The sequence below is a fragment of the Calypte anna genome, chromosome 8, assembly GCF_003957555.1.
Source record: "Calypte anna isolate BGI_N300 chromosome 8, bCalAnn1_v1.p, whole genome shotgun sequence".
Taxonomy (NCBI): Eukaryota; Metazoa; Chordata; class Aves; order Apodiformes; family Trochilidae; genus Calypte; species Calypte anna.
This window is the reverse complement of record NC_044254.1, coordinates 21,105,744-21,119,078: the sequence shown is the minus strand read 5'-3', so window position 1 is coordinate 21,119,078 and position 13,335 is coordinate 21,105,744. Positions and strand designations below refer to the sequence as shown.

At 50.3% G+C, this 13,335-nt stretch overlaps 1 protein-coding gene across 1 annotated transcript in view; it reads left to right on the top strand.

The window, feature by feature from the left end:
- The window catches only part of EIF2B3 (eukaryotic translation initiation factor 2B subunit gamma), a 99,770-nt gene extending 94,046 nt beyond the window's left edge, over positions 1-5,724 (top strand). The window contains exon 12 of the mRNA XM_030455115.1: positions 5,510-5,724. Coding sequence (XP_030310975.1) covers positions 5,510-5,562 — 53 coding nt within the window. The 3' untranslated portion in view covers positions 5,563-5,724. The remainder of the gene's footprint in view (positions 1-5,509) is intronic.
- The last annotated feature ends 7,611 nt before the right edge of the window (positions 5,725-13,335 follow it).

Genomic DNA, 13,335 nt, shown 5'->3' with positions numbered 1-13,335 from the left:
GCTATCTCTTAAATAGTTGTCATTTTTGTTTCAGTGACTATGCAGTGACTACATTTCTAACCGATCCTAATAAGCTTCTTTTCCAAGTTGTATAAAAATGGTTTACAAGTTCTGGCCTTAACAGTGGCTTAAAACTTTACCCTAGAGTATCCAGTGACACTTTGTCCTCCTTTCTGCCACTGAGGACTGTCACACTTGTGCACACTGTCGTTCCCAGCCAGGGAAGTTCAGGCTTCCTTAGTGAGCAGGTTAAATGAGCTGCCACATTTGCAGCATGTTGATTGTGAAGTCTCCCCATAAGGCATCAGTTCATAACCTTTTGGGGGTATTTTTTGTCTTGCTCCATGCAGAGAGTCACCACTTTTTTTCTGCTAGAGCTCTTCCACATGAAAGAGCCAGGAGGAAAACCCCAATGAATGCTGAGAAAGGAAAGGGACCCCTATTTGCATCCAGTGCAGCAGGCAACAGTATCCAGGGAAATATGGCATCTCTGCCATCTTAGCAGAAGGTATGAACAGTCTTTCAGACTGATGTTCCTGAAATTCCTGCTTGCATTTGCTGTGAGGTGATGATACCACATGGGAGCACATCCATCAGTACAATCCAGTCCCTTCTTAAACACTTTGCTAGGACTCTGCCTCAATACTAGGACCCTTTAAGTTTGCCCCCCTCCCTGAGGATCTTGCTGTCTTAGTCATGTCCCCAGCTCTTGGTCCCCTTTTCCCTTGTATAATCTTTCTCCTAACACCCTGACTGATCACTTCCCATACACCTCTATTTCCAGGTCCTTTACTCCCCCATCCATCTACTCCAAGCCACAATAAATTTCATCTCTTCAGGGACCAAGTTCAGTTTTACCTTTACTTTATATTCCCAGGACATGTCTGTTTCCCAGATGAGTCTGAGGGAGTTGATACTCGTTGAACTATGAGAAAAGCCTCACCTGAACCAAGTGAGCATGGCACTGCACTGGTGGTTGCTGGCCACTGGTGTACTGCAGGAGTGAGATCTCTACTGCCCACCTGTTCTATGGCCCTGCTGCAAGCCAGAGCTGATCTGCTTGAAGCTACTTTCAGTCCTATTCCCAACACCCCTGGCATGACCGGCACATCACACTCCTGGGAGCAACCATGGCAATCGGTTCATGAGGATCATTGCTCTTTGAGATCCACGGGTTCAGCTGAGGTGGTGCTTGAGAGAAATCTGTGAAGTGCTCCTGGTCTTTGGGGCCACAGCGTGGTCACTCCTGAGCTCCAGTGGTCACATAAGTAAAGCCTGGCTGGGGAGAGAGCAGGCCTTGACTGGAAAGCCCCACTGCTTTGTAAATACAAACAAGTCAGCCCCCATCACCTTCTTCCCTTCTTTATCTCTACGTGTAATTTAAAACACCCTCCAGCCTCCCAAAGTCAAGCTTCAGCTGCTTCCCATCCCCTTAAGCCCCTTTAGTTCCTCTCCCCCCCAACCTGGCTGCTTTTCCAGGGCCAACCATCACTGCAGAGACAAGTTGCTCTTCTCTCCCACTCTCTGATCCTTTCTGTCCTGGGTGAATGTGGTAGGAACCACCCACAGCGTGTTTTCGTGCATGCGTTTCTGCAGCCACCCCTCCCCCCAGCCTGGTTTTTTAAGTTAAACTATCTCTTGCTTTAAAGAGAGCAAATACACAGCAGTGGCTTTCATCACTGCTGTATAATAGAGCAGTAATTCTGTGCCAGGGACTGTTTTCTATTTTATTTTAAAGGGTTTATAAAACAGTGTATGTAATTGAGTGAGTAAACTGAACGTTTTCTGGAGCCCCTGAGGGCTGGAACTTCGTGGTGGTCCTGGGCCTAGGCCCTAACCTTTTTTTTTTTCCTGTCTTCTTTTTTTTTTTTTTTTTTTTTTTTATTCCCTTTCCCCTCCTTCCCCTCCTCCTTTTACAACCCAGCGTTGCCACCAGCAGCAGCAGCAGCAATCTGTCTGGGGCTAATTGAGCAAACAACAAGGAGATGCTTTCACATGGCTTTTAAAGGAATGCTCCGGCATCCCCTTTCTGTAAGCGGCTTGGCAGGAACCTGCCAGGAAGGCTGGGGAGCGCTGGGTCCCCGGCCCCTGGCTTGCTGGTGGGGTTTGTGATGGGCTTCCCAGTCATTTCCGCCCCTCTGTTTATTTGCATTACAATTTGTTTTTAACCAAGCACCAAGAGCTCTCTAGCTCTCCTTGCCTTCTGCTTATGTTTTTAAGGAGCTAGCGTACAGTATGTGTAAACAAATGCCTTCCAAAGCAGGAACACATATATAACGAGTGACAGGTTTTTGATTTACACGCAGTAAAATCTCCGTGGATGCTCGGTTCAAGCACCCAGGCTTGACTTCAGGCTGGGCTGCATCAGCAAGTTGCACCAAAGTGCTAATCAGGAGGTTGAATGTGTTGATCAGCTCTGGATTTGCTTAGCACCAGATGCTCCCAATCTGAGAAGATCTAGTTGAACATGATTTAAGGTTGCAGAGTCCAACTCTAAGGCTTTCTGAAAGTCCTTTCTCTAATCCCTCTTCTTTCTCTGTGGTCTGAATGCATCTGTAACCCTGCCAGTGTAAGATAAAAGCCAGCCTGGTTAGAAATCCCTTATGGGGAGCTGGGGAAGGAGAAGGGAGCTGAACAGCTAAGCATGTGAGGTACTTCTCCCTCCTCCCCCAGAGTTTCAGGCAGAGTTTCTGCATGAACTGAGCTTGCTGGTACCAGCCAGAGCCACTGGCAACTGGCAGCCACAGCTGATAATGAAACGCTATCCACAGCTCGGCAGTCTGGCACACACAGTGGAGTCTGAATTCCCTTTCCTCCATAAGGAGGGCTTTGGGAAGAGAGGAGGGAAGCAGGGTGAATCCTTATCTGCCTATCCCATCCCCTGCGGGTGCGGAATCGGGCTTTGTTTCTAGCAAAACCATTCCTTTTATTGCTTAAAAACTTTCTCGAGGATTTGAGGCAGGCACGTTCATGTGTTTTCTTTTAGCCTGTACCAGGAGAAATGAGTTGGGTGATTTCATTTGAGTCTCTGAGGTAGCAGTCACATACCAAGCAGCCAATGTGTGCCCACTTTAGGGAATCTGGGCCACACGGATCAAGAAGGGGACAAAACAGGCAAATGGATTGGAGATGATGGAATATGTGCTCTCATTTCCCACCTATCTTTGGCTACTAAGGCTCCCTAAACTTCCCGCTGCCTCAGTAAAATAGGAATGTTCTTATTCACCCACTCTTGAAAAGCATTTTGAATTCATCAGGTGTAAAATGCAAGATACTGTAAGATGGCTGTAAGCATGTCAGTGCAAAATACACATAGCTGGTACCACCTCTGCAGCAAAATATGTGACAGGACCCATCCCAGCTCTGCATGTTTAGGAGAGTGCAGGATGCTGTCTGAAACAAGAAGTTCCTTATTGAAAAGTATTGCTACAGATAATCTATATATAGAACTGTAAATTGACATGGCTCTTTATAAGCCTAGATGAAGGCATGTTTAATCTGCAGAGGCATAACGTAATTACTCTTGCTGGATGGTAGCCAGGGTCTTATTCACATCACAGAAATCAACATGATAGGTAGTCTGCTTGGAGGAGGTTCAGGAATGGAGTCACAGGAGTTGCTACAGGGCCTGTTTGAGATATATTGGGAAAGTTGTTGGGGGTGAGGAATGTTATAGCAAAAAGTGCTTCAGGTTGGATTTGAGGTACCTTGGCAAAGCTGTGTGGGGTCCAGGACGGGAGGAGAGAGGTGCTGAAGGCTGGGCTTGGGGCTATTGGCAGAGCTGTGCTGGAGAGGTTGTGTGGTGCTACCTACATCATGCTTGCACCTGGCACTTGTGCAGTCAGTCTCTCATTTTCCTGAGCACTGCATCCACCTATGCTTGTCCTACCCAAAGTGCTAAAGATTGGACTCCATGTTCCAACTTTAAACTCCAGGATGTTAGCATGAAGCTCCAGAATTAGTTACTAGTTGTCACCAAATGCTTTGAGCAAAGAACTAAATTACTCAATTTGATGCTGAAGGTGAGAAGCAGCTCCTTGATATCCTTATTTTTGCCTTCACAAAGAGTTTCTGAAAGGTGGTCATGAGGTTAACCCCAAACTTTCCCTTAGGATGAGGAGAGAGCAGTATCCATATGGTTGCAGGGTTGGGGTTGTAGTGGAAAGTTAACTTTTTCCAGAACAATGGTTTGCATAGTACAAAGGTAATGTCTTGAACTTTAAACAAAAAGAGCATCTTTGTTGTCGCAGCCAGTTGGGGATTGCCAGAAATTTCTTCATTTAGCCAAAGGTGGCATGTTTGTTATTTTGTAGCAGTCTTACAAAATCCACTCCCCTGAGGGGAGGAGTTTTAAGTGGGTAAATGAAACACATTATTTCCATCATCCTTGGCTATCCACCCCCACTGCTGTGTTAAGGTGTTGGAGACAACGCAGCCTCCATCAGTGTATCCCAGCACCTCACAGGCCTTGATGCTTTATCCCAGGTTCCAGAGCTGATCATTATTCCTAATGCACAGAAAGGAAAGCCTAGGGGCATGGGTCAGACCACCTGAGCTCCACCTGAATAGGTATCCAGCTCCCAGAGAGCAATTTAGATTCACCGCCTCCCCCCACGGTACTCTGAGGACACCCACTTTGAGCACACAGGGTATTGTGTCATGCTCTGAGGCCACATGCTTGGGGTTTTTAGGCACTGGGCTTTCAGTTGCATGTTTTTATTATTTTGGCTTTAGATCGCTTATTTGCAGTCCTTCCCTGACAAGCTGCTTTTGCATTTTAAAGGAAAGGCTCTTTCAGTACAGTGCATTAACAGTGCTGGGGCAGGGACTGGCACATTAATGTGTCCAGTGAGGGTGTGCAGAGCTTCTGGGAACAGGCAAAGGAGTGACCTTGTAGAAATTGTTCCTCCAGCAAACTTGCACCATGGGAGCCTGAGGTGGGCTGTCCATCATTAGCCTGAGATAACTTTTGGAGAGGCTCCATCCAGAGCTCAGTCCAGGAGGGAGAAGTCAGGTTTAAATTAAAACAAAGAGCCCCTCCTTTTTAAGCTGCCAGGGTTTAGTTGGGATTGCTGCCTTGGTGATGCCATCCCCCCCCCCCCCTGTGTACACAGCACTCTTTAGGATCAAGGTGGATTACTGATCTTTAATTTTATGTCTGATCTCTATGTTGGTGTTGATGGTCCTTTGCCTCAGCCTAGGTGTACACCTGTCAGCAGCAGCTGTGACTTCCGTTGGGCCTCTCTTGTTTAGTAGTGACACATACACGTGAAAACTCTCATTAGAGAAACCTCCTGATGTTTAGTCAGTTGTTTAGGCTTTTGCCATGTGTGTGGGATACTGTCAGAGAGATGCTGGAGTGCAACGAAAGGCAGCGAATCTGTTCTTGAGTTCCCCAGAATCTGCTTTTCTCATTTCTTTTAAAGTTGCAGATCTGCAAAATGCAAGGTCTGAAGAAACACTGCTGCAAAACGTAATTCTTCTTCTTTTTCTCCCTCTCTCTTTTCAGCCAAACATGTTAATGAAGTCATTGTGGGCACCGAACAGCTGATGGAGATATAACCCGAGTAGGTTTTAAAGATGATTTTATGGAAGCCAGCAGCAGAACCAGATGTTCAAACATCGTAAGATCATCCATACAGATCAGTACTGGCATGGTTTACCCTGTCATTGCTCCTTTCCTGTTCAGCTTTATATTTATGTCTTAATAAAGAAGTATTTACAGAGCGGTGTGTCCCTCAGCCCCTCCCCCCTCATTGGGATGCACGCGGGTTTCTGCCGGGTAATATCGGTTCCTGTGCGCCCGGTGAACGCACTGTACTTTTCCAGCAGAAGGGAGAGCAGGGACCACACAGACTGTGCCCACTCCAAAGAATGACTTAGCCGCCCTCCCTGTGATGTAAACCACGTCCCTGCAGTCCTCACCATCATCCTCAAGCCTGGGAGAATCTGCTGGGGATGCAGCTTGTGCATCTCATCAACTCAGCAGGCGGGCAGCAAAACACAGCGGTAACGTGGGTTGCTCTTTGCAGCCCAATGGCTTCACCAGCCTCCTCCTCTCCCTCTCATGATATTGCCCCATAGCACAGAAATGTTTAAGATGCACTTCTCTTCTGTTATGCAGTTGGAGTTTGGCACCCATTTCCATCAAGGCTGAATTTGGTCTGTTACTTTGAAATCCTGCCCAAGAGCAAATATGTGAGAGGGCTGGAGGGACTGGGGGAGCAGGGAGGGAAAGGGGGGTGTAAGCAGTGGGTACTTGCTGCCTTATTTTGATGGTTCTTTTGCTTGTCAGTTCCGCTGTTACTAATCCCAGATGAGAGATCCCTCCCCACATCTCTGTGACCTGTGGATGACTGTACCTACATCTGTGAGATGAGTCGAGCAGGCTAATGTGAAACGCACAGCCTTGTGGTCAGGGGTTGTGCCAGGATTGTAAAGCACCTGGATGGGATTGAAATGCAAGCTGCTCTTTAAAGGTTATAAATTGAACACAAGTTACTACCTAAAAGTTGTTTATTATAATCCAGTAGGATTCAACAGGACATTTATCTGCCCCAGCAGTTTGACACCAGAGGTGCTTACAGCAGTGGGCTGGATAGATATTTCATTAACTGAAGTGATAAAAGTTAAATGGGTGTTTCATGCACATTGGTGCTTCCCCAGGAAAATTACCATTTCCTAGCTAATTTGACAGAAGAGAGATTATCATCCAGGCATTCCCTGAGATTCATAAACAAAACGCCTCCTTTGAGGGACCAGATTGGAATGGAAAGTATGGGTAAGGATGAGCTTCACGGCCTTTGACAAGCTGCAGAAGGAAGAAATTCTCTGCAGTTCAGCTTTGTCTTTGTGCTGGCGGTTTTGCCTTGCGTATGTGCGCAAACATGTTCCTAAGGTAGGAAGCCTTTTTCATCCACGGATAGCAGAGGCTTTACAAAGGTTAATTAAAGAGAGTTCTCGTCTCTGTGTGCGGCAAGGGAACGAGGCATCCATTTTGGGTGTGTAGGAACAGAAGCAGAGTGGAGTGTAATTACCTGGCTTTGCATTTTACCAGAAGGCTGTGGCAAAGCCCAGAGAAATCTGCAGAGACTTTGATTCCCTGTCCTTTTGCTTAAACACAAAGCATTCTCCCTCACGGTTTTGAGGATACATCTTAGCTTCTGAAAGGTCCACATCCGCTTACTTAACAGCTACAGCTTTACCTCCTTTTGCCTTAATTATACGGTATAGTCTCAGTCCTTTTGTTTAGCTAATTTAAGAAGAGGGTGGGGGGCTCTTTACTGTGTGGTTAGAAGTTAGCATTAATTTAGTGTTGTTCTCTGACACTTGAAAACCTGGCTGGGATTTGAGGCGTTTTCTTTCCCTTTTTGCCTTTTACGACCTGCAGGTGTTTGGTGTGAGATAAAAGTAGATCCCAAAGTGAGATTTCACAGCACAAATTATCAAAGTGAAGATTCACTCTTGATGTAGTCTACGTGTGTGGCAGTAATTATGAAAAATAATTCGGGATAATAGGGCCTTCAGGAATCCTAAAGCAGGCACTCTGAGGTTAACCCTTCCTCATCTAACCTGGTCTCCATGCCACTGTCATCAGGTGAGCAGATGATTAAGTCAGGCAACTTTTCAAAGTGATAAAACGTTACAGTCTTCAAGAAAATTAGAGAGGTGACTGAGGAAAAGGAATTTCTATTCCCAGGTAGTTTTGGATGCAACTGTTTGGTCTTAGGTCATACAGACCTTTGGGAAGGTGGTACTGGTACAGGCTGCTCACCAGCTTTGAGGAATATGTCACCTCAGCAAGGAAGGACCCTCAGTCTTGCTGCTGTCACACCCAGGCATCTGAGCATTACAGCCTGTGCCCATCATGGTGCTGTAAGCACCAAGGCAGTGCTTTATAGGTAACCTATCTCTGAAAACATGGAATTTTCCAGCTCTGCAGGTGCTGGTGCATTCTGGACAGGCTTGTCCTGAACACTCTTTGGCAGATGGACAGCTGAAGCTGATGTGAGAAGCTTCTTGTAAGTGGCATGTCACATGCTGCATCTGCATGCAGTAAAGCCCAGGGAGGTCCCCAGCCATCAGCACCTCCAGCCCCTGGGGTTTCACTGAGTGGTGTCCTGCCAGCAGATCCTAAAAGGCTTCTCTTGTGACCATGGCAGCAGGTTTGTGTGGGTGCAAAGCCCACAGGTGTGTGCACACCTGGTCTATACTTCTTCTTGTGAGTTCTTTGCCCCTGTGCTAAGTTGTTGCCCTAGCACACTGTGACAGGGGCTCCTGTGAGAGGTGGGCACCAGTGGCAGCAGCTTTGTAGCAAGGCCCTACCCAGGGTATCTGCAGCAAAGCCTATCTGCAAGGAGGCACAGATTTGTGAAAAACATTTATTGGGCAGTTACAGATACCCATATCTGCGGTTCTCCTCTCTCAACTGTTGGTGTCAGCTTTTGTAGGTGACTGTTGTGGTCTTTAAGGAAACAGCAGATTGCCTGATCTTTTCTGCAGTCAAACCAGAGAGGATGGTTCCCATCTTCTTGGCAGCCGTGGCATGGAGCCATGCAAGGGGGAGGCAAGTGGCCAGCCATTCCCTGGGACAGTGGGCTTCTCATCCCAGCACTGTTCAAAGGAACACGAAACCATCTTTGCTACAGGCTTTGATCTGACTTGTGGGACACTTTTTTGGCTTGTGGGCAAGAAGGGGAGAGGAGCACCCAGCTCAGCAGTCTTGTGGCCACAAGTCTGGCTCCCCCTTCACTTATTGAGTTGGTGCTGTGAGTGCAGCCCTAGCAGTAGGACTCTCCTGAACCTCATGGAGGTGGGCATCACAAGGACTCACCAGTCTTTTACTGCCTTCTGTCTCCAAGGTTTATCTTGCAGAGCTGTGTTGGCTTCCTTGCTGGCTTCTGCACTCCATTGTCCTTCCTCTGGCTGCCTGTGAACAGTTGTCTTCACTGTGCCCTACCTATTTTTTGGATTTTGCTGGTGGGACCTTCTTGTCCTGGGAGACCAGAATTTTCCCTATAATACCCTGCAGGTCTGGTGAACACCACTGTGTTCAGGAGGTGCCTAGCTGCCTTCATGCTGGCCCAAAGCTGCAGTGAGAGCCAGTGGTTACTCTGGTCCCTGCCCTGGTGTCTTTCGAGGGGCAGGGCTGTATCACGCTCCAGGTGGGGTTCACGGGAATCACCTGCACCAGCAGCAACAGTGTCACCTTCCTGTCACACATGGCCATTCCTGTGGCCCTTCTCCACCTGTTTTAAAGGACGAAAGACTGCAGCAGGCCACTGGGGCTGAGTCTTGTCGTTACCTGCCCAGCCCCTCTGGTGCCTTGGGGGAAGCACAGGGCACAGCACCCTTCTCACTGGGCAACCTCCAGGGTTAATTTGCGGATGTGGAGGTTCCCCTGCTGGGGCCCAACAAACCCCCAAGCACCTCAGCAGCTGCTGGCCCACAGAGACTCCCTCAATTCTCATCTGGGCAACTGATTTCTGGATCCTGTCGGTTTTCACTCCATCCCCTGGGAGCCAAGGTCCACAGCCGCGCCTGTGCCTCCCAGACGGGCCGGCAGACAAGAACTTCCTTCCAGGCACTATAGACAGACATTTTATATACGTTAAAATACGTGTGTATATAAATATGGAAAGCAAGAGCTTGGGAGAGCTTGAGTCTAAATAAACTTGTATGTTTAAGGCTTTTAAAATGCTAATGTTGAATTTCAGAGGAGGGGGAATGCAAGGGGGTAGTTGGACTAAGCACCAAGACAGCTGATGAGCTTGGATCAGTGCCTTTACAATTCAAGGAAAAATGGGATCGTTTGGGAAGGAAAAAGGGATTTTCTTGTTTTTGTTTTTAGTAGAAAATAAAAGAAGCTGCCTTCTTATTTGCCTCCCTCCCCCAGCGCCGGAGCAGCGAGCGACTGGTGTTGTATGCATAAGCTATTCCTTTGTGCAACATCTAAATGGTTAATTGTGTTTGAGGAAGATGTACGGGCGAATGGAGGGACCACCCAGCAAGAGACAGACAAGAAAGAGCAATCTCTGAAATGTTTAACCAGAGAGAGAGCAAAGTTGTTTAAAAATATTTAATTTACAACATTCCACACTGCTGATTATAAATTGGCCGTCCAAAAACACTGCTGCGTGCGGGGAGGGATCCAGGCAGCATGAAACAAATTCCTCTGATTGTTTTTCCTATCTTCCTCCCTCCTTTCCCTGGGGAGTTTAACCCCATGGCAGGATGTGGGTCACCCCAGGCAGGGAAGGCACAACCACTGTCCCCTGGGACTGTGGGCTGCCATCCCCAGGACTAACACCTGCATCCAGGACCAGGACACAGCTGCCTGCTGGTGCTGGTAGAGCTGTAAGGATGATGAGGAACAACTGACTGGTGGTGCTGGTGGCTGTTATGGGAACGTTTGAAATGGCCAGTGAGGAAAGGTCCTGATTTTCACCCCAGCACTGGGATTCCCCCTGAGCATCCTGCCTTGGGCAAGGAAAGCCACAAATGCCCCAGCAACGGGTTGGGAGTCTTGCAGAGCCAAACCTGGCCTGGCTGCCCCACCGCTGAGAGGTCCCTTGTCACCCTGACAGCGCCTGCTCTGCTCTACAGTTCAGCCACGTCTCCCAATCATTCCCAGCAGTGCTGGAAGCAGCCGGGGCCTGGGCCCTCACATGGTTGTTGAGCAACACCAGCATCTCCTCCCTGCTCAGGCCTTTCTGCAAAGGGGGTGGTTGGTGCCGGATGCCGGGAAGAGGGGATTTGGCTGCACTCTATTTGAGGCCATGGCTGATCCAGTTGGCTTCAACACACCCGGAGACCCTGGCTCTGCTTCCCCTGCACCAGGAGCTGGGGCTGCTGGGCAAGGATGGACAATTCCCCCTGGGTGGTGACCAGGTCACCTTCCCATCACCTAGGAATGGCTTCTGCTACCACCATGATGTCCTTTCTTAAGTTTGTAGTGACTGTTCTGCACAAGGAAAGGAAGGTCTAGGAGAGATGGCTCCTGGGCTCCTTACTGTCCTGCCCATGGGAGAGCAGGCAGGCAAAGGACGCATGATGGGAGGGAGAATCAGCCCCTTCTTCCCCAACTGGCACCAACTCTACTACTGTCCTCTTTCACAGATACCACTTGAGGGGTTGGAGAGCCACCATGCCCAGGGGGGCCAGGGAAGTGGGAGATGCACAGCCCCCAGGCTGGTGACCTGGTACTGCAGGAGGATCTGAGCAGAGCTGAGGGATAAGGGGATATAAGAGGAACCAAGGTTCAAAATCAGTTTCTGCTCTTGCTGCAGATCCCTCCTTGGCATCTCCTTGCAGATCTTCCTTTGGGCAGTGAAAGCCCAGGTGCTTTCACACTCCTGCTGCCCTGGGCCCCCAGCCATGCACAGGCAGCCCCCCAGGGAGCAATGGGGAGGGCAGGGGTCTCACCTGCTCCTGCCAGCTCTCCTGGCAAGGAAGGGGCATGGGAGGCTCTTTGCCGGAGATTGCCACAACTTTCCTAACCCTTAATCAGCCGGGAAGCCTCACTGGCCACCTGGGCGCTTCCTCGCGTGCAGTGAAGGCCTGTGACAGCCCGAGGAGCCGGGGTGGGTTTGGCTGCTTGCCCCGGTGGCGAGCTCGGCTCTCGGTGGCTGAACCGCTCCAGGCCCTGCCAGCCCCAGCCGGTGCCGGGAGCGAGAGAGGAGACAAAAGAGCTTGTGTCCTCCTGCCAGCAGCCGGCCCCGCCGAACGGCCGCCCGCCCAATTAAACCGTGCCCGCTTCCCATGCGGCAGAGGCGCCCGGCGGGCTCACCAGCCCCCTCCTGCAGCCTGCCACCCCGGGGGACCCCCACCCCGTGGGGCCTCCCCGCAGGCACCAAAGCTTTTGACGGCCATCGCCAGGCACCAGTACGCTCCCTCCATCCCCCCACGAGGGCATCGCCGGTGGCTCGTGCTGGGGATGGCTCGCCCCATCACCAAGCATCTCCTCTTCCCGACGCTTTCCTCGCCTCCCCGGGGCTCACAGCACCCCACCAATGCAAGCAGTGAGGGGCTGAGCTCCTCGCTGCCCACAAGGGCTGGGTCAGGATGATCCCTGGCAGCAGCAGCCACTGCCACAGCAGGAGCATCCTCGCGCCCCGTCCCGACCCGCAGGGCCGGTGTCACATCCACTTATCTTGCTCCAAAAATCCCTCGCCCTGACACCTTGTTAAATACCCACCAGGGGTCACAGTTCCTGGGTTTCTTTTTCCTGCTTTTCCCTTACCCCGCTGAGACGTTTCGGTTGGCAGGAGCTCCCCCCTGCTATTAGGTATCTTTTGGGGAACAAGAAACCTAGATCACTTACAAATTAATTTGGAGTTAAACCTATAGAAAATGAGAAACATGCTGCTTTGCAGGAGAGAGCGTTTGGCCAGCAATCAAGAAAAATACATCCAAACTGCCTGATGCTGTGTGCTCTGTGGTGGCCGGGGAAGGGGGCTGCATGCTCAAGGTAGCCATCGCCTGCATGTGGGTATTAATGGGGCCATGGCCTTTCCTCCCAATTAAAACCATAGCAAATGAACAAAAGGGGGAACCTGCTACCTGAGTGAATGAAGGGAAAGCCAGGGTGGAGCAAGAGGAGGTGTGAGGTGCAGGAGTTCTGCCTGCCCCAGTGCCTATGCCAGCTACGGTGGGGTCTGGCCATGAGCACTGCTCACTCCATGGCACACAGATGCCATGCACCAGTGTTAACCCGTTGCTGGGGCTGCAGCAGCTTGTGCCAGGGCTGATTCCCAAGGACCAATAAGGTGCTGTGGAGTGAGTGGACACAGGTCAATCTGGGGGACCCAGACTCCCCTGGCAGGCAGGTGGGTGGATGGAGGTGGATGGGAGAAATCCTCCATGCCGGGTGCTCCTGGAGGGTTGCGGATGCAGGGCTGGTTGATGCTGTGCATTGTGTCTGCGGGCACGAGTGGTTGTGCTGGAGGGGGCCGTGCGGGGGAGGCTGGGGCAGCGGAAGAGCAGTGATAAGATAAAAGGTCTGCTTTCCCATGCCGAGGAGCCGGGAGCAGGAGGGGGTTGGGGGGTGCAGAGCAAGCGCCGAGGCCACCCAGGTTTCAAGCGCTCGGCCTCGGCGCCTGACCCCAGCACATTCAGAGAGCACTTCCTAAATTTGTCTCCTGTGTTCCTGACTCACAAGCAATTTCCTCACCCATAAAACGGCGTCAGCATGAAAGGACTGGCCAGGACACCAATTACTTGTCACCGTTTTACCACCCCACTGCTCACCGGTTTGCAGCCCCCGGCGCTGCCTGGCCAGGATCTGCCCTCTCCCCATGGAACCCCTCTGTCCTGTGAATCCAGGGGGTCCCCTGT